We start from the raw sequence: 24,218 nt of genomic DNA, 5'->3' as shown, positions 1-24,218 counted from the left end.
GGAATAAACGTACGTCAGAAAAAAAAAATTCTAGTTTGAGAGATTAAACACCAATGCCAAAAAAGTTTTAGAACGCGTAAGAAGCCTATAGTTTCTGATAGCTTAAGCATTAGCAGGCCTCCGTGTAAATTCACTGGGCTTGAGGATTGGGCGAGTTGGTATTGCATTCTAAAACTGGTACAGCGCAATATAGATAGGAAGAAACAAGCCGAACTGGGCAGATGAAAGTACAAAGCGCTGACTTCCAATTGGGACAGAGCGCTGACTTCAGTTGGATGTCAGCCCTGTGTTCTTTCATCTGGCTGACTCGGCTTGTTTCTTCCTTTCTATACTAGCTGTTCCAGTTTTAGAATGCCCTGTGTAAAACTTCGAGTTTGAAATGCGAGTGGATGTGTTCCAAAAAGCACGCAAAAATACACATTCTGATACCGAAACTGCCAAAAACGCCGCCATTACTGCTCGCCAGAAATGATGCGCTACCCACGACGTTAATAAGCAGTGAGGCTCCTTGGCATGACATCCGAGATTAGGCGCTGGAAATCTCAGAGGCGATAAGCTGCAATTTGGTCGCGCCCGCTAACTATCAAATTCACGCTTCGTCTGCTCAGGTGCTATGTTAAGGCCCATACTAAGAACTATCGACACCTAAACAGCCCTGCGGCTTTGCGAAGATTGCTTCAATAGTGTGCCCTGTATATCCAATTTTGGCAAAATGAGATTTTGTTGCAGTATTTTATTTATTTATTTATTTATTTATTTATTTATTTATTATAGCCTTGCAGAGGGGAGTGGTAACCAAAAAATACAAAATATGATGCACTAATTATTGAAATAAAGTCGTAACAAAAATAAATCTTATTCGCACAATCTTAGCTGGCATTAAAACTACAAATAAATAAGCGCTAAACGAATAATACAAAAAAGAAATCTGATATAGACAGTCCTATTCATAGGAGTCCTATTCATACAATTCCAACTAGCTCAGAGAGAGAGAGAACGAAGAGGTAAAGGTAGGGAGGTTAACCAAAAACGTGCCCGGTTGGCTACCCTACACTGGTGGAGGGGAAAAGGTAAGAACAGATAAGGAGAAAAAAATAATAGTTAGTCATTCACAGTCAGTCGCAGAGGAATCTCCACTGTAACAAGCGTTCATGTAATCCAGTATCCTTCAAGAAACGCAGAAGGGCTTTTGTGGCCTTTTGCATGCAACAACGCATAGGCCATGGTCCCAGGATCTTTTCTTCTGTGAGCGCTCTATTGTGTAGCATGTTGAGCTTCGCTTGTAAAGTGCATCGTTGAGAGTCAAAGGATGGGCGATGACACAGGAGGTGCTCTATAATCTCATCGCACGCGCAAAAATTGCACGCCGCACTGTTGGCAATTCCCATCAGGAATGAATGGAAATTTGCAAATACGACGCCCTACCAATGCGACACAGTAAAGTTGTTTCGCGATGGGAGAGTCCAGGTGGCAGGTGAAGTCGTAAGTAAGGGTGGGGAGAGTTCAATAGTGATTTGGTTAATATCTGTGAATTCCATGGTAGAAGTGTGATGTGGCAAGCAAGGGATTGAAGTTGTCGCGTAGCATCAGTTCTTGAAAGTGGTATAGGAAATTGCTGATGTTCGTCGTGAGCTGAACGCACAGCTTCATCTGCGCTGTCATTGCCGACAATGCCGCAATGGCTTGGCAACCATTGAAATATAATCTCATGGCCTCTCTAGAGCGCGTTATTATGAGCGTGCCTTATCTCGCACACTAGCTGCTCGTGTAACCCATTACGTAGGGCAAACTGCAGAGTTTGTAGGGCAGCTTAGGAATGACAGAAAATGGCTCAACGATTTGGTGGCTGCTGTATCACGTACTTGGGGGCACCATGAGAAGCCGCAAGTTCTGCTGCAGTCGACGTTCTATTGTGAGGCTATTTAAACTGCAAAGAGATGCAAAGAATATTGTATGATGGAACAACTACTGCTCCGGTAGAGCTGTTTGAATTGGTGGAACCGTCCGTGTAAATGTATATGCGGTCAAAATAAGACTCGTTGAAGTGAAGCAGAGACAACTGCTTCAAGGCTAGCGGTGACAAGTCTGCCTTCTTAGCAATCCCAGGAATTGAGTGGCACACGTGAATTTGCCTGAGACACCACAATGCTGATGCTGGGCGTTTCGAAGGTTTGAAGCGAACTAGCTCAGACGTTCTTAAAGTACCTAAGATGTTCAATCGTTGCAATTTCCGCGGGAAGGTGATGATAACCAGAACTGGAAAGGGACCATAAGGCCCTATTTCGCGAGTTTACCGTTTCTACAGCTCATACTATGCGCAATACCAACCAGCAAGATACATAATTGCCTTATCATTCGCCTCTTCCACTTGCTGTGATTAAGTTTATACATGTCCATAATCTGACGCAGCTGTGGCGCGAGCATCCATGCAATGACTATATATTTCTTGAAGGATTAGTCATACGCAATGTATTACATGTGTGTTTCAGATAACCGTAATGTAGAAGGCGTCACAGAAGAAAATGTGCGTCCACTTTGCGTCAGAATTTCTTTTTCCCTATTTGGGAAATAGGAAGGTGTCAGCAGCCAGAGGAACGACAGGCGGCGTCACAATCCCTCACATTTCGTGCTACGTAATGCCCGCTGTCTGTGAGGAGACGCTCGCGAACTAACTTTGACTGGCAATGTGAACGTCTCGTAAATGAACATCGGAAGGGTTTAACTGAACATTTGTGAATACGCGGTGATTATGAACGGAATGTTGATGTTTCTTGTATCCCGTAATCGGAAAGCCGATTCCAAATTTCAGAGCGAACGAGCCTGTTAGGAGCATCTGCTGCAAAGGCAGCATGTTCGATCATTTTTCAGGCGTGATATTTAGCTTTCCCGTTTGCGTAATCGGTGAGGCAGCAGTTGAGTTCTTCACATTTCCATTCCTCTTTGTTTTTGTTTTCTTACAGTCGTCCTAAGACTGCTGTGGTTATATTTGCACTGCTATCGCTGGTAGGATGTTCGATTGCGACGTGGCAAGTGGCCGGTAACGACATGACACCTTTCGTCGTCGGGGTGACAGAGTCGCTACCGTGAGTCTAACTCATTTTCTATTTCTATTTTTCTGCCGCCAAAACTTTTGATTTATTTGTGGACTTTAACGTCCACAAAGTCCGCAGTATGTTATTAGGGAGTGATGAAGGGGCGCCGGATTATATTTTGACCGCCTGGGCATCTTTCATGGGCACTTAAAGCGCAGTAGAGCAGCGTTTTTGAATTCCTGAAACACATGCTGCCGACGCCTCACTCACAGTCGTTCATCACTCTTGAACGTTTTGCACTCATTAGTACGACTTACAAAAATGTAAACGAAAGCGTAAACCCGTAGACCGCATGGACATTACACCTACTATAATCACAATTGAGTATAGAACATGCACAGATGAACTGTCCCATGTGAAGCGTAGACGAAGGCAATTAAGGCGGTTCGTATCAGGGTTTCATCGAGAACGTATATTTGAGGTTCCTGACTAAGGTACCGAAAGCATGCCGCTTTGTTATTAGAAGCAGCACTTGTTTATGTTTGAGTTACGAGTCTCAGTAGCGAGTTCACGCGCATGCAACTATCTCAGTGTGAATCCAAACAGTGTAGAGGTAATACATTGGAAGACAGAGGCGTGAAGTGATCGACCTTATTACAACGAGCAGGGTCTCAAACTGGAGTCGACGATTCGATCTCAGACTAGAACCGACTGCTGTCCTGGCGTTGACGAGTCACCGTCAGGACAGCAGTCGAAGCCAGCGTTTCGGAACGGAACGAAAACGAAATATTCAGAGCCATTCCACTGTGCGAAGGTGGTGACCAGTGGAGGTGTATATAACTATAAATATAATGCAACGAAACAATATAACACAAATATGAACGTTGGTACGTTCATTTCCATTTAAGTTTATTTCGTGACAACAATAATTACGGCTTTATGGTCGCTATGATAGACGGCCATGGGCTCCGTGACGACACGGGGGATGTTTTTAGCGAACGATAAGTCTATGCACGACCGATGGCGCGTCATGGTGGAGACATTGGTCTTGGTGTAACATTGAAGGCCGAATCTTCTCAAGAGAAACGCCAAGAACCACTTTCCGTCGTCACGAGACACAGCGACGTTAAAGTCACCCACAATGACGATGGGATTGGGGTCCACCTGGAGGATCCACCCAAATGTGTCGATCGTAAAGTCTTCAAGTCCCTGTTTGACGTTCCGGGATTAACATATACGGTGGCGACAACGATTCCGTCCCCAGTCTGCACGCGGCACGCGTTGGCACAGTCCACGGCAAAGGTGTCACCCGTCGTCGGTATACGCATAGGCGCAATGGCCGCGCTGTCGTTGTTTGCGTAGATCGCAACGCATCAAACCATCATCTATCATCCATCACCGGTTTTGACATATCTCGCCTCAAACGCAGCTGGGACACATAAGCTGATACGATTTCGCCTGATCATTAAGATATTTTAGCTCTGTAGGCGCCACCATCGCTTTTCCACTATATGCACATCACAAAACGCTGGCGACTAGCCTAAGGAAGCTCCTCTGTAAAACGAGAAACGAAGTAAAATGACATTTTTGACCGGAACCAACACGCAACCGAAACGTTATTTGTTATTTTGTTTCGGAGTGAAACCAATATATTTTATGCGTTTTCGGTTCGACAGGAAAGTCGGCAATCCGAAACAACCGGCATCAGGCAACGTCATCATTAGCGCTTATCCCAGGCAGGGATAGTGCGAACGATAGCCGGTCTAGTGCTCCACTAATCTATGCCTGCCGCTCTGTCCACTAGAAGATCGCCATCGTAGCAAAATTCGGGGCTTCTGCGCTGAAGAGCTTATCGTTTCGTTTTCTACGGGAACAACGCTTTATTGCTAGAGTTAATCGTTCGTTTAGGTTCGGTTTATCACCACAGCAGTCTCGCATTTCGGCTTATACACTCGATGACGGGCTGCTTCTGAGATCATGCTGTGTACCTTGACTGAAGGCACTGAGCATAATCTCAGAATTCATAATTCACCTATTCAGAGCAATAAATACTATGTTTTAATCGTTACTCTGCTTCACAAATTCTGCAGGGAAACAAAAACCCTTATCAACCGTTAGAGATCGTTTTTGTTTTTCATTCCGGAGCAAAACCGGAACGCAACTTTTTTTCAGTGGGACGAAGCTAAAACCAGAACGAAAAACATTTCGTTATGACACCATGGTAAAAGCATTGACTCCGTGCAGCGACATTCTTTGTTCTATTACTCTTGATTATCTCAGTGTGAGTAACAGTTCTATGCAGCCAATAACTGGGGAAACACTTCACACCAGTGTATATACAAAAACAATACGCGAAAGTCATAGATGCTGTTCACGAAGACTTAGTAAATTTCTACTGGCACGTTTCATTTTCACGCACTTTGAACAGTGCGCTATAATGCTGATCTTATTGTTCTATTCTCTATCCAATAGAGCATAGGGCGCTTATACTTCTGAAATGAGGTCATAGTACAAACTAATTATCATGTTATGCTCAACATACTCGCATTTAGAAGTACCTTGAAATAATGTATGAAAAATTCTGCTAAAATCTGCTGCTGATAAGTTTTTTTTTTTTAATTCCTGATCTTCAGCCATTTTCACACACTGTATTATTACGTGGAGTGTGATAGCAGAAAAATGTTCTTTTGCTCGTGAGAGAAAATGACTGAAGCATTCTCTCTTGCTTTTAATCCTCAGTATGAAAAATTACGGCACAAAACTTCTTACAAGCTTTAGATCGGGTGCTCCTATCTAAATACATGTAAAAGGGGAATTCGTTTTTCTCTGCAACCACTGTGCCAAGTTTGACGAGGTTTGTCGCACTCAAAATAAAACTTAAAATCTAGTGACTGTTCGTTTACAATTTTTGATTTAGATAGTTAGTTCCTTATTAAAAAGTGGGCAAGAGTAAAAAATTTTCGGAAAACGAAACTATCACATTTACAACTCTCTAACTCAGCAAGGAAAAATGATATCATAATTCTCTGAATTGCATCTGATAGTACATCTGAAGCCGACAAAACTGATATGTCACCCATGAATGTAAAAAAAAAAATCTGTAATATGGAAATACAGATTTTGCAGAACCCTTGTACACAACGTAACAAATTCGCGCAAGACATAAATTGACATATTGAGTTTGTCCGCTTTGAATAATCTAATGGATGCTTTTGACAGATCCCCGATATCTGTTTTTTATGCAGAGCTATTGATTTATAAACTTCTTGCTTGATTTATAAACTTCTATATATATTTCTCAAACTCCCGAAATTTTGAAAAGCTTTTTCATAAAATTCAGTCCCTAAATCAATATTCCGCTTCCAACAGTCACTAGAATTTAACTTTGTCTCTCAAATCCAACAAATTTCATTAAAATCAGTCCCGGAGTTATCTCAGAAAAGCGTTTTTTGCGTTTTACATGTATTTGAATAGGCCGCGCTGAAGTTGGGCCTGTTACGGTTGGCCTGTTACACCCCGGGCAAGAAGGATGCTCAACCACCATGCGTCATACGAAACGGAGGATGTATTCCTAATTTCCTATGGTTGCATCTAGTGGTTGCTGCTGTCACGGTTCTCGTGTAACACCCCGGGCAAGAAGTATGCTCAACCATCATGCCTCATCTAAACGGAGGATGGATTCCTAATTGGCTGTGGTTGTCTCGAGTGGTCGCTGGTCTGGCAGACGCCCGGCCGTGTTTACAGGCCCCTTTGTGTGTGTGCGTAAGAACCTTTTCCACGAACTGTCCAACTCTAGGGGAGAACGCTTTCCGCAAACCAACGCCGCCTAGAAGAAAGGATCAGCCGCCTACGATCCCGGACGCGCGGGTGGCCAGCACCGGAGGCAAGTGAAAAGTCACCTAGGAAAGTGGGAGCAGCCGCAAAGCAACGACGGGGTCGTGCAAGGTCGCCTGGGAAAGTAAGAGTAGCCGCAAAGCAACGTCACCTGCGAAAGGAGGAGCAGCCGCAAATCCACAACCAGACTCACTGCCTGTCACGTGATATTGACGTGAGCAGGATCCCGCCTACGATTTTAGTGGGCCTATTTAAGGGGCCCCGCAATGTACTTTTTCACTTGATTCATTCTCTTCTTTCACATCTGCCACGGACGTTTGAATAAACAGTGCAAGTTTCGCACTAGAAATCATCTCGTCCTTGCCTTGTCGCCATGGTCTACCGGACGCCTGCAGCCCGCCGTCAACTCCACGATACCCAATAGTAACGTCGGTCGAGGTTCGAGAAGCGGCGTCGCAACAGTCTGTACGGTTTGGAGTCGGGCATGTAAAAATGTGGTAGCGGGCCCATGCCGTCGTCCAAGCCATCCACACTTGGGACGTGGTTGTAGGGAGGAACTTGCTCCCATTGTTAAGAATGGCCATACGGGGTGGCAACGTGCCAGCTTTCAGCCCGCTGCACGTGTTCCAAGCCCACCAGTCGGGGCGCCCTTCCGAGAGCTGCGGTCGGCCGGCAGCCACGCGGCGCGCGATCAACTCCGGAAATTAGTACTTGGCCGAGCCACCCGGGACAATGCAGTTCTACGAAGCCCTCTGACGTCGGCACTGAAAGCTGGGTGGTACCGAGAACTGCGGATGACCGGCAGCCACGTGGCGCGCGATCAACTCAGGAAATTGGTACTTGGCCGCACCACCCGAGACGGAGCACAGTTCTACGAAGCCCTCGGTCGTTGACTCCGGAGCCTTAGTGCGGGGCGGCGGCAAGTTTACAATGCTTGGACGAACCTTCCCGACCATTCCTGCTCCGTCCCCGCCAAACGATGACGTCGAACTATGACGTCAAGCGGAGAGCTTATAAGCAGCGTTTGCCGGCTGCTAGGGTGTGCTCGTGTCGTGCTCGTGTCGTGCTCGTGTCGTGCTCGTTGTCGGGAGCTGAGTGCTCCTTGTCATGCTAGAAATGTACTAGTGAGCTGTGTGCTCGTAAACTGTTTGCTGTATGTTAGTTTTGCGGGCTCCATATGGGAGTCGCGCTAGTCTGCCAATGTATCCTGCTTAAACTGTTAATATGTAAATAAATCCTGTTCACCGAGTTCCAGTCTACGACCTTCATCTCCTTCAAATGGTGGCAGCGGCGAGATAGTCCGTCGACTCCTACATCTGGTCGACAGCGGTAGGACCGTCTGCCAAATCTTACAACTGAATGGCAGCGGAGGGATCAGCCTACGGCTCCTAGACCAGCCTACAGCTTCTAGATCGGCCTGCGGCTCGTAAATCGGCCTACGACTCGGAGACAGCAACGGCAGCTTACGGACGTTGGCACATGGTGACCGACCGGCATCCTGATCAAGTTGGAGGCGACTTGAGATTGACCACCTCTTGCAACTGACTGGATACGGCGGGGAAGGACTGGTGATATGGTGCTGCTTCGGTGGGTAAGCGTTTGGTTTTGGCTGTAAGATTTACCAGGCTTCAATTTAACTGTGTTTTTGGATTTGATTCGCTGGGATCTTTTACTTGTATTTTGATTTGCGTGGGTATCGCAACAAGTATTGTGTGACAGCAGAGCCAAAGCTTAAAGTAGCGACCATGGTCCTAATGTGTTTGACGAGAGCTGACCTGTTGTGGTTGTGTGAGGAGATCGAGGTAAACGTAGATGAGGACTTGAAGGAATCAGAGATTCGTAAAACCATTCTAGAAAGTAACAATGATTTGAAATTCATAGAACAAATGGGCAAACGAATTCTAAGTAAAAGACAGGAACCACGTGTGCGTGAGCGTCGTGAACGTAGGAGTGAGCGTAAGCGTGAAGAACGCGAGAACGAACGGAAGCGTGAGCTTCAAGAACTTACTCTTAAGTGTGAGCGTCACGAACGTGAAAATGAACGCGAACGTGAGTATCAGGAACGTAAGCGTGAGCAAAAGTATGAGAGAGAGAAGGCAGCACTCATCAAAGAGATACAGTATTGTGATCAGTTATTGGCACAGAGACAACAGCGGCTTGAGAAATCTGTAGGCTGGACGCAGCAAAAGTGTGAAGAAGTAGATTGCAGATTTTCGTCGAAAGCCGAGAAAAGTAGTAGTACCTGTGAGAGTAGCAGCACGTTCATAGGTGAACTCGAAGTGCTAGCAGCTAACGAAGCCCTAGTGGCAACAGAGGCCGTTAAAGGCCAGAGTGAGAGCGACGAGGTGCTGTGCCAACACAGGACTGTAGAGACAGCTAGGTCAGCTGCGAACAAATTGGCACAGTTACCGCGCGTGTGCGTCGCATCTCATGGTAGCGAGGTCGTTAGCGAGGTACAGAATACTACGGACTTGACAGACGCGAGCACCCATGTCGAGTCAGATCTGCGTGCAGAAGTGAAGTGCGAACTGTCGATGCAGTTGAGAATAGTTCTCGGGGTGGGGAGCTCCGTAGCTCACGAGAGAACAACTGCATTGTTCAAGGATCAGTGTGGCTCTCCGCCAGTCTAGATAGCCTAGATAGGGATGATTCAGTTGTTAATCATTCGGACTGTGCGCGTGAGACAGCGATCGATACCGACGGGCTCTGTGCCGATGCACAGCGTGAGCTGGGCAATGTAGTAGAGGGCAGTTCGCAAGAGTGCGAGTTGTCTAACTCGAGTAAAGCCTGCTGCATTGTGCCAGAGTCGGTTGGGCTGTCCGCCAGTCGAGGCAAAGTGAGAGTTGATTTAAATGTAAATCACTCAGACTGTGCGGGTAAGAGACCGATCCGGGCCGACGAAATGTGTACCGGCCAGCACGAGGCACGAGAAGGCGACATGAAAGCGAGTGCAAAGAGAAAGCGCCGTAAAAAGAAGCGCGGTAAAGACCGAAAGTCGGTAACTAATGTAGCGCCGCCAAAGATGGCGAGAAACCCAAATGGGCAGGGCGCGAGGAAAAAGGTGCGGTCGTCACGGACGATGTTGAAGCATCGAAAACGTTCGAGCCACCGGTCAAAGGGGGACCGAGAAGCTTGTTCTGCACGGACGCGGACAAAGGGCACGGGGCAGTCAAATTCCTCGTCGTTCCGTCGTTCTCTTCGAAGCTCAGCGTGCAGTACAAAGAAGCGCAAGGTGGCAAGACGAGACCAGGTGGGGAGTAGCGACGCGGTCAATCGAGTTCGTGTTGAAAGCGGGGCGCCAGGACGCAAATTGGCAGGGGACTGTAACGTCTTGGGGGAGCTGATAGTTAGTCAGCCCTTTTGTTGTTCCTCGGCAGCCAGGGTAGCTTTCAAACCGCGGTCACCTCGGGTCCGACTCAAAGTATGAGTCAGACGAAAGCGTTTGGAAAGGGAGGCCAAGAGCCCTTCCGTAGAAACATGTTGTTTTGTTTGATTTTTTGAGCATCGGAGAATTTTCGCGAATTGAGACTGGGATTTCTTTCAATGTGTAAGGTTTGAGCTTTGTTTGTGTTTTCGTTAGAGAAGCTCCGAGATTTGAAAGATGCGTTTTATGTAAACATGTAGTCTCGCGAGATGTTCATTACTGAGTACATAGGCTTTCTTTTTTGTGTGTGTGTGAGTAACCTGTAGGTCAATGTTATCGTTGAGAGGCCTATCGTAACGCGCGTGTGTGTTATTTAACCTTCTTTCTTTTTAGGTGTTTTTTATTTTTCTAAGGTTAAGCGCGTAGATTTTCAGTAAGTGCGTGATTTGCACTGAGAAGAGCTCTTAGGTCCATTAGCGCGCGTCCTGTGTGGACGGAAGGAAGCAGAACGTTTATGACTGGGTTGCTCGGGTGTGTCGAAGGCAGCCGTATTCTGACTTCTCTAGTACGCGTGCGAAGAGCTAGTTAGTAAAAGACACATTTGTTCGAAGGTTCCTCTGTGATGCGTAAGTTACGCAAGTGTGGTTGTTGGTTTAAGGAATGTGTCCTGTGTGGATTAAAGGAACAAATGTGAGTCAGCGTGATAAAAACTGTATGATGCAAGCACGTGTTCGGAATAGGGACCCCAAACTTAGCGCGTTTGTGATGACGTACCTGTGGAGTTGGCCAGACGGTTCAGTGGCAGCAGTACATGAAATAAGTACGCCACTGTGATAGGGTAGGAACAGGCTGTTCGCGAAGTTAGGCTGCAGAAGTTATGTTTGAGTATTGGTGTTTCAAAGGCTTCGGTTTAATTCTGCGTAAACCTTTACTCTTGTGCAGCGCGACGGTCGGGTTTGGTCGAACTCAGGAGGAACGTGAACGCTCGCTTTGGCGGCATGAAATTTTGGGGCAAAATTTGGGATTCCCAGTTGAGTGACTTGCATGGAAATTGTGATAGGAGGCCTGGTGGGTTAGCAGCTGATTCCGGGCGTTTGAACGCTGAGCGGTATTGTGTTGCCGGGTCGGCTCTTCTGTGCCAGTTGTTGTAAGATGGTTGAAGGCATTCCAAGTACGCAGGGGTTGCAGAGAGCAAAGCCATCGTCTTGCTCGCCAGCCATTCTCTTCCTGCCCAGCGGTTGCCTGCACATGCCAGGCGAGATTTTCCGGGCCATGGAGGAGCTGTTAAGAATGGCCATACGGGGTGGCGACGTGCCAGCTTTCAGCCCGCTGCACGTGTTCCAAGTCCACCAGTCGGGGCGCCCTTCCGAGAGCTGCGGTCGGCTGGCAGCCACGTGGCGCGCGATCAACTCCGGAAATTGGTACTTGGCCGAGCCACCCGGGACAAAGCAGTTCTACGAAGCCCTCTGACGTCGGCACTGAAAGCTGGGCGGTACCGAGAACTGCGGATGACCGGCAGCCACGTGGCGCGCGATCAACTCAGGAAATTGGTACTTGGCCGCACCACCCGAGACGGAGCACAGTTCTACGAAGCCCTCGGTCGTTGACTCCGGAGCCTTAGTGCGGGGCGGCGGCAAGTTTACAATGCTTGGACGAACCTTCCCGACCATTCCTACTCCGTCCCCGCCGAACGATGACGTCGAACTATGACGTCAAGCGGAGAGCTTATAAGCAGCGTTTGCCGGCGGCTAGGGTGTGCTCGTGTCGTGCTCGTGTCGTGCTCGTTGTCGGGAGCTGAGTGCTCCTTGTCATGCTAGAAATGTACTAGTGAGCTGTGTGCTCGTAAACTGTTTGCTGTATGTTAGTTTTGCGGGCTCCATATGGGAGTCGCGCTAGTCTGCCAATGTATCCTGCTTAAACTGTTAATATGTAAATAAATCCTGTTCACTGAGTTCCAGTCTACGACCTTCATCTCCTTCAAATGGTGGCAGCGGCGAGATAGTCCGACGACTCCTACATCTGGTCGACAGCGGTAGGATCGTCCGACGAATCTAATACCATCGAGAACTAGGAGTACGGAATTTGTTTATTATATCTAGATGAAGACAGGAGAAAGTTAAATTTCATCAGTCTAGCCAGGCTGAAAACGAAGCACGAAGCACACCGATCAGCCCAAACCGGCTGCTTAAAAACCCTCTGTCCTCCTTTGATACCTAGGTGAGGGAAAACTGCCGTCCATCCTTCGTCCAGTCGGACCGCCGCAAAGTGGTCGTAGTCGTAGTCGACCCGTCTTTGAGGGCGAAAGATCACACACTTATTCCCACGCTTTTGTTTCACTGAACACACCGAGTGGAGAGGGTCCTCGTAGACAGGGCTTGTCGTGCTTAAGTCAAACTGGCGCCGCTTGATTCCAGAGCTGACTCCGCAGTTAGCCGCCGTGTCTCTCAAACGACTGTGGTGATTACTGGGGCCCGTTAGAAACCGACGTAAAACACACTTTTCCAGGAGTTCTCTTGCTCCAATTAGACCGTGAAGGTGACATCGCACCAACTAACAATACTCGATCCGCCAAACGTGGCTAGCCTTGCTGGCGCCGTTGTGCTGTCCGAAGGAGGCGCATTGTAGGTTTTACAAAGCGACTCGTCGCAGCGGGCTAGCAGGGGTTCGAAGGTCACCACCCCTGCAGGCCGATCGTAGCAGGCCCGAGCTAAAGCTTCCTCTTAAGAGCGGTACGTGCCCAGTGCCGCAAATTCAGTGCCGCGTCCCCAGTGATCCAATTTGGTCCGGCGCAATGACGTAGTAACGGGGAGGGAGGGGGCGGGGGGCTGTGGGACCCGGGTGGCAGATCGGGAGGGGGGAGGGGTAGTGTCATATATGTATGAAGACACCCTCTTTCCGACGGCTTGACTGGGCGTAAATGGTAATGAATGCTTCGGTAACAAGCAGCCCGAGCTCATGTACCCGATGTACCAGATATGTAGTGCCGCAGCATTGTCGGATGCAGCTTTGTCAACATAATACGTAATAGTTGCAGAATGTGCGGGCTAAAAACTTTATTTGGCTAAATGCGTTTTGTGTCGTCAGTGTGTATACAGTGTTCCATTTCTCACTTTTGTATCGTTTGTAATACGTAATTATCAGTTTCGCTTTGTGCAGTAAAAACATTGTCTCCTAGTCCTGCTTAACCGTCTCTTTATCATTTTGTTGCGTGACTTCATCTCACAAATACAGTGTGTTGTTTCAGCTTCACAGAATTTTATAAAAAGGTGAATTTTCCGAGGTCGCTTTCCGATGTTCTATCAGGTTGTGTCTTTGTGACCACCTGGAACTCGGTATCGTGCAAAATGTGGCAGATAATTAATAAGGATATCTTAAATAACTACTTAATTACCAATTATAGAAGGAACGTTGCAATTCGGGAATTGAGGATCCAAATTCATATTATTAGCTCAACAAAAACTCCTCTAAACAAATTTGTCTTGGGTGCTACAGAGCCTGCAGTACGTTGGCACTGCGGGTGGCTAAGTATGACATCACCAAAATGAATGTGAAATAGTGCACCAGTGACGTCGATATCTCCATTCTCTCTGTTGCGAGTGCATACCAACAGTAGCGCGACCTTCCGCTGGCACGGACGTCATGGCGTAAATTGCTAACGCCTTCGATTGAACACCTTGTGTAACAGCTAATGTAGTTGAATTCGTCATTCTATGTTGAAAAAAAAAATATTTTATTGCTCCTTTATTTCTCTTATCTCTCTCTCTTCTTGTAGAACATTGTTGAAGACTGCTTACCGCTACTACTTCTACCCGTTCTACCATGCCGTGTGCTATTTTTCGGGGTGCATAACATTTTTTTTGGTTGCGTGGTTCAGGAAGAGAAAGATACCGAAGGTGAGTTTGCTGTGAGGTTGCGTACCGTACTTTTGCTTTATAACGGGCAATGAATGGCGTAAAAAACTAATTGTGCGAATGCACAAACGAATCCCAGAGTTCATTTAAACATAAAATTACCTCGGTGCGCCAATGTGAGAGACTTCAGAGGAGTAATCCACACTCCAGCGAAATCCACTGTGAATCCAGTGATAGTCTATGGAAAAGGCATTAAAATATAATGCCAGTGGTGCATTCACCATGCGCCGAGTACAGCTAAACCTTACTCGTCAACGTCACGGGAGTTCAGAACAGTGCAACAGCGTTCAGAGGCTATCGCCGCCCACCAATCCCAAAAGTTGCGTCCCCCGCAGAGTTTCACACGAAGGTTACTGGAGGAAAATTTGGGGCTGCAATTAATCGTTTAGCTACCATGGGAACCGTGGACCGCAGGTACATTTTTCTACAATTTGGAATGGATTATTTCACTTAAGCAGACACTGCAGCATCTTCCCTTGCCCTTTGCGATTCAAATGTTTTCGTTTTAGTCTCACAACTTTTGTTTTTTTAGTAATTAGACCTTATACGGTCGGGATTACTTTTACTGCATAATTTTAGTGTGCAAATAAATCAAGATATTTCTTCAGTATCACAAGCGGTTGCAGTTGAGTCACGTAGTAGATGTGTGTGTTAAAGTGGCGGTATGTTCACGCTGCGCTCAGCCCCACACCTCGGTATTTTTACACACGACTGTAACGCGGCGCACAAACTGCAGGCACCACATAAAAAGATATCCCTGGAATCGGGAAGATGCGGAGTGTTTGTAAGCAGATTGTAAGTGAAGGCTCCATTCACCAGGACGCCGCTAGTTCTACGAGAAAATGACGCGCCTGCCGCCGACGTTCCTTCAAGAACGTGTCATAGCACCGTCCTATAGTTGGGACGCGTCACCATGTCGTATTCTTCTTTGCAACGAGATATTACTAATTGCTTTTGTAATATTCTGCTTAGTCATCAAGGAAGAAAGGTTTTAATGTTCCATGAAGCCCCAGAATAAAAGAAAAACAGCAATGAAGGTGTGATTGCACTTGTACAAGTAGATTCACATGTTTTGCCATGGCATCAATAGAGGCCTGAGTTTATTTTGTATTGTAACTGAACAGAAAGCTTGGAGGACGTGTTGTTAACGGAATAAGTCCATGCTATTTTATTATCAAAGCAACAGCTAAAAAGGAAACTGAATCTACATGCTTAAAAGGAGTATTTCGGAACGGGAAAATAGGTTCAGCGTAAATTATCTTATTGCTTGCCCAATAATAGGAGCAACCTGCACTAGCTGGTTTTGTACAACACATTAGTGTTCAAGGCTGTTCACTTTCAACCACTTTGACAGCTCATTCAGCAAGCATTTGTATCTTTTATCACGGAGCCCATATTAGATCCGGTAACTGATATTTTTGTGTAATTTGAATGAATTAAATATGAGGGAGCAAGTAAGAGCTTAAATAAGTAACTGATGTACAGGAGAAGAAGCAGAGAGCATAAAATTGGACCCTGTGGTAAACGTGTACTTATTTGTCAGACAATTTTTTATTCAGAATTATACATTGTGACGTTAATGTAAAATACCTGTAGTATACAGTAGAGTACTCTTATGCCGTAGAACAGTAATTTGCCCAGAAGCTTTTAATTGAAGTTAAATTCTAGTATCACCATCACTATACTAGAAATCCTAGTAAAGCTATGCTGAAAAATCCGGTGCACTGCACTGTCGTATCGCGGAGTAGTGGACTAAATGTCCCGCACTTCCACCTGTTAATGTATACAATACACTGAATTATTACGCCTTCATATGGGTGCGGCAGCTGAAGAAGGCAATCGAAGCCACGAGTTTGCGCTTCGCACCACCGTGAATAATGTACGGTAGAAGCATGGGGGGAAACGAACTCGTGACTTTTCACTCTACTGCACGGCACCACATATATGCCTATAGCCACCACGCTGCGTCTCCGCAACAAAAGTAAATCTTTATAGCGAAGAGAGACGACGCCTCCAGACACGCACACGGAATTACATATGAAACTTTTTAAACAGAAAGCTTATCTCCGAGAGCGCAAATAGAAAGCATTTTTATGCTTTTGAACAACGAGAACAGCAGTGTTTTCGTTTTCATGCAACGACCTGCCTTTTCAGATGTTCCAGATAGCAGCCTGGCTTCTTGCCGTCTCAAGTGGGCTCACCTGCATCTTCGTGAAGGTTGCATGGTACCGCACCAAAGACCCCACTACCGAGTTCGGCAAACTATGCATGGCCTTTTTTGATCGCATCCTGTGGTCCATTTTCCTCATCTGGGTCACCCTAGCTTGTGCCACTGGAAGAGGAGGTAATGATGGGAGGACAGCTATTGCGCGCAATGTTTAAGACAAATCAGTTATTTTTTTTTAAGTGACGCTAGTATTGCGCTTATAGATGCTCTGAAGAATGTGCGCTTGAAAGTACGCTCCAGAAGACGAACACAATACACATTGACATACACATTCGAGACAGCACATTGAAGTTTTTAGGTGAAAATGATAGGTTTGATACGCTGGACAATTATTTATTCCTACATTCAGAAAGGCAACTAAAGGCATGTCTTAACCCATCCCAACCATGAAATTATGAAATTACACGGCGTTCTGGAGAGTGGGATATAACATTCTTCACAAAAGTGGAAATCAAGGAACCGCAGATAAGATTATGTACCTATATGTCCAAAATGAATGCACACATAAATATTTTAAGGACTATGTAGTGAAAATATTAAAAATTTTCAGAATAAATAAATTACCGAAGTACTGTTAATTCAACTTAGGAGCTTTATAGAACATTCAAAAGTGCCGTTTCAGAACTACTGAGCGTATCAAGAAACGTACTTCGTAAGACTACAGGGCGTCTTAGGAGCAACGCGCTGGAGAAATTGCGAAGTTGTCTGATTTTGTGGATGCCTTGGGAAATTATGAAATTGGTACTAATTGAAGGTATTCCCGATGGTTCCCAGAGGACCAAAACTTCACCAGTTCGATAACCACCTGGGGTATCAGGATAAAACTCCGTAAAGCTAAAACGTGTCCTCCTAGAAACGTGTTTCGCAGTTTTGAAACCTGTGTGTTTATATTGGCAGCGCTGTAGCAATGTTCTAAAGAGCTGTCAATTAAATTTTAGAATGGTGGCTACGAACAAATCGGGTCTATATATTTGTCCTTGAAACCTTACACAGATATACAGGATACATTCAGCACTGATAGCAACGACCGTTGAAAGCTTGATCCAACGATAACATGTATAGAATAGACTTCTAACTAAGATCTTAGCGAATTATAATCCTTACACTATTACACAGGCCAACGCCGCCGCCACCGCAGCAGGTGTTGTAGCATAAAACGCTCGTTTCTTGGCCTAGTCCCGTAGTTGATTATAGATACATATTGTTGATGTGATAAAAAGTATAGACATGCCGCATACGTGAAGCGCATGCATTCACCATTCATGTGTATTTGGGAGTAAAATCCACTTAGCAAACAATGTTTTAACCGTGTAGCAAAACTGGTGGCAGCTGGAGGGTCCTATACATTTGCAGACTATTGCAACTTGTATTACTTGGATTCTCTTCGTTACCCAACAAACTGAGCTGGCTGTTCACGAAGCCCAAACAAGACGTATTTTGGGTCCTATGTACGCGAACATTAGAATATCCCTAATATAGAAGTTCGCCGGGCCTCATCATCTCCAACGCTGCTTTGTTAAACATAGGCTGTTATTCTGTAAGTACGCTGAAGTTAGCCTACATTATTTTTTCCTCCTAACTGATAAATGCCACATTGTTGAGATCTGTAATTCGTCAAGCATGGTTTGTTCCGACGCTACCGCAGATCAAACGGCAATTTTTTTTTTCATTTTTGTTATTGTGCTGCGAAGGGTGGTGTATACATTCAAGTCTAATTGGCGGTGATGCTAAATGCTGCGAGTATAATTTTAGCAAGGTCACGTATACTGGAAAGGTTATAATTAAGGAATTTCCCGTCCTGAAATTGCACTGTGGGCTGTAAGAGACGCCCAAGTAGATGGCTCCTGTGTGTATGGATGTATGGTGGTTGGATGCTATGGGCATCGCCTTGCATATGGCGCGGTGGGTTGTTCCAGGAAGCTCTTTATTTTGTATTATTTTGCGTTGTTTTACCTACCTTTTTTTTTTTAAACGGACAAAATATTCCCAGCATCAAGCTTCCTGAACTACGTAACATATGATGATGATAATGATTTACCGACATCCCCTTTGCAGGGGAGCGGTGACAAATAGCCACCAAGCCTATACATGTTACCCCGTCGCTCCCAAGCGGAGATATTTAAGGTTTACCTTTACATTACGCACTGGGAGGAGGTCGCTGCAGTGGACCACCGAACCCATGACCCTGTGTTCAGCAGCAGAACGTGGTAGATAGAAGGGTGGTCAGGTATCAGGATTGTCGTTGTTATTGAACCTCCAACATGGCACGTACCTACAATCGGCAATGGACCAGGAATCGCGCCGTTGGATGATGCGCAATGAAACAAAAGTTATGCTGTAAATACCGAAATGAAAGGAAAAAGTAGAAAAGGGAAAAGCTTGAAACGAAAGATTAGTGTGCAATTCAGTAATGATAGGGGATCAATGGATAATTAAAATAGATATAAAAGAACGAGAATTAGCTACATCCATCGAGACAAGCTACGAAGAATTTGGTAGAAAAATAATAGTGACAGTAAAGAAAACGGGCATTAATATTGTGAAAGCTTTGTAGATTCCAGCAAATTTTATACAGCATCAAAAACATCCCTGTGGCTGCCAGGGCCCCAAAGGAAAGGAAACTCGAACTAGTTACTCACGAACCAAGTTCACGAAGTGGATTTTCAAGGAGCCTTTTTCGGTGAATAAACAAACATTGGCAACAAAATGAAGTGTAAGTAGTGCATAAAATTTCAAATATTGAATTAAACGTAGTCCAGATTTGCCATCGACGCTGTAATAGATGTAAGTTTTATTTTCGGTTTATATTATGTTTTGTTTTTTGTTTTGTGCGAAATTGTCAGGACGTGTAGCCACAGCAGTTGGTTGCACACGAGGTGCATTCCGGCAAACTTATGTGGGACACAAATGTTGCGATGACTTTGCTAAATTCTCGAAAACTGTGCGTCATCGATTAAGAGGTTATTTCTGAGGTTATGTTTTTATATAAATGGCGCTCTGCAGTAGGCGCCAGGAGCCGCACGTGTATATATATGTGTGTGTGTGTGGGCGGGGGGGGGGAGGTAAAAAGGTGAATGGATTTTTGAGAAAACGTACATTTATTCTAATGATAGAAAACTGAAACATACAGTAATTTTCTACATAACCTGGCTGCACTTCAACAAATTTTGCCCAACGTTTCACAAGTGTTTTGATTTCGTCAGAAAAAAAGTTTTTTTGGTTCCACCTTTAACCAATTTTGCGTCGCATCAATGACTTCTGCATCGGTTGCCAATTTTCTTCCCCTGAGTGCTTCCTTCAGTGGTCCAAACATATCAAAATCTCTTGGAGCCAGGTCTGGACTGTATGGCGGGTGTTCCAGCAATTCGAATCCCATGGCAACTCCTTTATTGTTTCAGCCGTACGTTTGGCAGAATATCTACGAACATTCTCTTGCTGCAGGATGACACATTTTCGAAGTTTTCCACGACGTTTGGATCTGATTACAGGTTTAAATTTAGCTCGCAACACGTAACGATAGCTTTCAGTATTCACAGTTTTGCCTCTTGGGGTGAAATGAACGCCTACCACACCTTCCACGTCCCAGAATATTGTTACAATAATGTTACTAGCTGATTGTTGACGTTTAAATGTCTTAACTTCTGGTGAGGATGAGTCTTTCCAAATTCTCGCAGCCTTACATTCCGGTTCGTGAGGATGTACCCAAGTTTCATCTACAGCAAATATGTGCTGTGAAAATCCATCTCCCTCTCGACAATAACGGGCTAAATGTTCACACGAGATATCCAACTTTGTGCCTTATGCTGCGCTGACAATTCTTTCGGGAACCACCTTGCACACACTTTCCCAAAATTTAGCCTGTCGTGTAAGACGGAATACGCGGAACGATGACTGATATGTAAAGTATTGGCGATTTCGTCCCATGTGATTTGTCTGTTTTCCATCGCCATACCCTCAACGACTTTCACATTGTCCTCATGCGTTGACGTTGATGGCCTGCCCAATCTTTCCTCGGCATATAAAGAAACTCTTCCCTGTTTGAAACGCTCTATCCATTCCTAGATCTTCCTTCGCGATAAACAACTGTCACCATACTGCGCTTGCATTCGACGAACAATTTCCGCAGGTTTAACACTTTTCAAAAACAAAAAGCGAATCACTGCCCTCATTTTCTCCTTGGTGCAGATCGACAATGAAACTGCTATGCTTAACGGTCTGCTACACTCTAAGGACTAACGCCGGAATAAGATTGATAGGGTCCCCAGAAGTGTTGGAGACGACAATAATTCAGCGCTGGATACTAGCAGGGTTACTAAACATTAGTGCGAGAAATTGCAAAAGTTCCTTTACTTAGCGACGTCCCCTCGTGTGTACATATATATATATATATATATATATATATACAAATTCATTACCTAAATCATATTAACTCACTAACTCACTGATCGTGTCACGCATGCCGTAAATTTAATACAATGTCAACATACTGTGATGTCATAGAAATCATAACGGAAAAAGTTCTTTATGTAATAATATTCTTAAGTAAAGGTGAGGGTTCAATGCTGCAATGAGCTTCATGTTGTCACGTTGTAGAGTGACGGTGAGGAACCAAGCGCTGCGAGAATTTCAAGCTCAGAATGAAAATCTTCACTGGGGCGAAATTGCGCCCACATGCATGGACAAGCAACACTCGATGGTCACAACAATTGTAGCGAGCACAATCCCCGCAGTCAGAATCTGGTCTACTGGTCAAGTGTGTCCGCTATTTATACATGTAGCATGACAGCTACATTACAGAGCAATAGCCGGTGCTCGCTTGCATTCGAGAAGGCACGACGGTACAAGGCGGTTCGCGACGTGCGCCGAATATGATTGGACGTTTCTGCTTTAATTAAATTCTGCGGTTTCACGTGTCAAAACCATCATGTTATTATGAAGCACGCCGTAGTGAGGGACTCCGGAATAATTTTTTCCACCTGGGGTTCTTTAAAGTGCACCCAATACGTGGTACACAGGCGTATTTCATCTTGGCCCAGCGAAATAAGGACGTCGTGGCCGTGATTTGACCCTCGACCTCGTGCTTCAAAGTGCAACGCGAAAGCGAATACGCAACCACGGCGAGCGTCTGGCTATTGACCGGTAGGCAACGTCTGCGAAATTTCGGATAAAAAATGCGCTTTTTGCGCAGGGGGGTAACTTGATAACGGCGATTATCTGGTGAAAACCGGTCAGCGGTTAAATACAAAACAATGTACCTGTGGCAATATCCTTAATAAAGAAAAAGGTGGGAAGATGTGGAGAGAACTGCCGGTGGTAGCCCAACCAACAGCCTCCACGTCAAGGCTGTTTCACGCGCTGCGGCAGGAGCGAAAAAAAGTTCGGTGCAGCCGCGTTGCAGTGTGATTTTTACAGGGTTCATTTCACACGACTGCGATTTCAACAACGCCGCTAGTGCGACGCCCAGGGTTGCTTGTTGCGAGATTATGTGGCATACACTGCAGAATTTATCAAATGTAATGAAAAAAACCTGTGCATTGTGACATTACTCAACTGTTTTTAATAGAGTTCGAAATACGCTCGGTTTGTAACTTCAAAACGCTTTCAAGTTCAAATTTGCTTTAGAGTGGGCAACAGCAGTTCCTGAAGTTCGCTGCGAGGCCACATGGTAGACCTAAACAGCTGTTCACAGCTGTTCGTCTAGCGCTCTCTGTTGTCTCGCGTGCCTTCTACGTCGGTGTCGTTCTGCCTGCGCTACAACAAATTACGAGAGGCCCTCTCAACAACCCCATATAGCTATCCTCATCGCATATGGAGTATTCGGAGTTCGTCTGCTGCGAAGCCGTCCTGTCAGTGCAGAGAGACCATCGAACTCCGCGCGCTTAGCGTCAGCTTCTGGAGAAATTATGTGTGCTTATTGTTCGTAATTGTGCGTGACCGGTGCCTGCAGCAAGCACCAACCCGAAAGCTCACGTCTGCCCCAGGAGTAAGCCGCAAATGATCTGTGTGTGTGATTAGTGAACGTGCAACGCAGTTTGTATTGTGAAATTCAATCCTTGGCGCTAGCCTGGTTCGTCCATCGCAGTGCGTGTACAATAATTATCTAAAACGTCCTCTCTGAATATTTCCGAATGCACAAAAGCCCACACCACAAATCGCTTAGGAGCGGCAGTCACTTGTGCGCGTAGCATTATTCCATTCTAACAGATGTGGGCGTTATCTACTTTCTCGTGCTGCGTCTCGAGCTGCCATTATGCAGCGAATTTCTATCAATACGCTTAAATGAATATGCTGCAGTACGTTGTGCTGGGGCGTAGCCCCACGCAAGACAATAAATACGTTGTTAGGAGTACACTCGTTTATTTATTTATTTATTTATTTATTTATTTATTTATTTATTTATTTATTTATTTATTTATACTGCAGCCCAATATGGCGCTATAGCAGGAGTGGGTACATTAGACATTATGATGCATAACACATTAAAAGACAGGTATACACAAATAGATGAATGATCAAAAAGAAGTGCTTTACATATTAGCGAAGTGCCTACCAGTGGTAGCTATAAAATTTTTTAGTGATATCTAACGATTGTTATAGGGTAGAGAATTTCAAAGCTGTATTGTACGCGGAAACAAACTGTACTTGAGTGTATTAATACGGGCATAAATAGGTGTTATGTTCAAGGCGTGGGGAGCTACGGGTATAACTTGCGTTAGCAGATGTGATATAGTTAAAATCGGAAAGACCAGAGGGGGAGTTATTAATGGCATGTAAAAGTGTGAAGACTTTAATATGATAATGTGAAAGTGTGCAATGGCTCAATGTTCAAAGATTGTTCAGCCGGTGTTGTTGAGAAACGGTGGCTGTAATTCTGGCGAATGAAACGGATAGATTTTCGTTGAACGTTATTGAGCTAGCTTAATTCACATTGTTTGTAGGAGAATCAAACGACACATTCATATTCTATAACAGGATGAATTAACGTTTTATATAATAGCAGTTTGTATCGCGGGCGGTCTTAGCTAGAGTGCGGCGCGAATAACCTAACATTTCAGAGTTTTTCTGTTTACATATTCAATATGTTTAGACCAAGAAAGATGTTCTGTTAGAATGACACCTAAGTATTTATATTGAGCCACTCTATTAAGTTGGATGCCATCCAGAGAATAATCGAACGACAGTGGACTCTGCCTATTGGCAAATAACATCAAGACTGTTTTACTACAGTTGATGTTCATTTGCCACGTTTTGCACCAAGCGCAGAAAGACATAACAGATTGCGCAAGAGGGTGATGGTCATCAATGGAGTTAATAGATTCGTAGAAGAAGACGCGGTCATCTGCATAAAGTCTGATTTTGGTTGAGGTGCTACCAGGTGAGTTATTGATGTATATTAGAAATAATGAAGGACCTAATACGGATCCCTGAGGAACGTCTGACGTAATGTCGACAGGAGTTGAGTCCATTGAGTTAAAAGAAACAAATTGTGAGCGATAACGAAGAAAACTGTCTATCCAAGAATCAAGACATGGATTATTGAATATGGCGTTTAATTTTACCAGCAGTTTAGAATGAATCATTGAGTCAAACGGTTTAGAGAAGACGATAAAGATGGCATCCACTTGATTACCTATGCCTAGGTGAGAAGCGATACCATGAACAAAATCGAATGATTGCATTAAAGTGCTATAACAATTCGATGGAAAACAGGCTGAGGCAGATGTTAGAACATCATCCAAGTTAAGGAATTCGATTATATGTTTGTGAATAATGTGCACGAATAATATCTTGCATAACTGGGGTGTGAGAGACATCGGCCTGTAATTAGACCGAAGTTTTTTATCACATGA

The 24,218-nt window shown here is 45.1% G+C and overlaps 1 protein-coding gene and 1 long non-coding RNA gene across 2 annotated transcripts in view; one reads left to right on the top strand and one right to left on the bottom strand.

The window, feature by feature from the left end:
- The window catches only part of LOC140215331 (uncharacterized), a 67,425-nt gene that overhangs the window by 28,834 nt on the left and 14,373 nt on the right, over window positions 1-24,218 (bottom strand). The gene's annotated exons all lie outside the window — the stretch shown is intronic.
- Window positions 1-24,218, top strand: part of LOC126547701 (nose resistant to fluoxetine protein 6-like) — a 47,525-nt gene that overhangs the window by 15,949 nt on the left and 7,358 nt on the right. The window contains exons 3-5 of the mRNA XM_050195654.2: window positions 2,961-3,083; window positions 14,003-14,123; window positions 16,296-16,485. Coding sequence (XP_050051611.2) covers window positions 2,961-3,083; window positions 14,003-14,123; window positions 16,296-16,485 — 434 coding nt within the window. The remainder of the gene's footprint in view (window positions 1-2,960; window positions 3,084-14,002; window positions 14,124-16,295; window positions 16,486-24,218) is intronic.

Source organism: Dermacentor andersoni, chromosome 1 (assembly GCF_023375885.2).
Source record: "Dermacentor andersoni chromosome 1, qqDerAnde1_hic_scaffold, whole genome shotgun sequence".
NCBI classification, from domain to species: domain Eukaryota; kingdom Metazoa; phylum Arthropoda; class Arachnida; order Ixodida; family Ixodidae; genus Dermacentor; species Dermacentor andersoni.
This window is presented reverse-complemented; position numbering and strand designations above follow the sequence as displayed.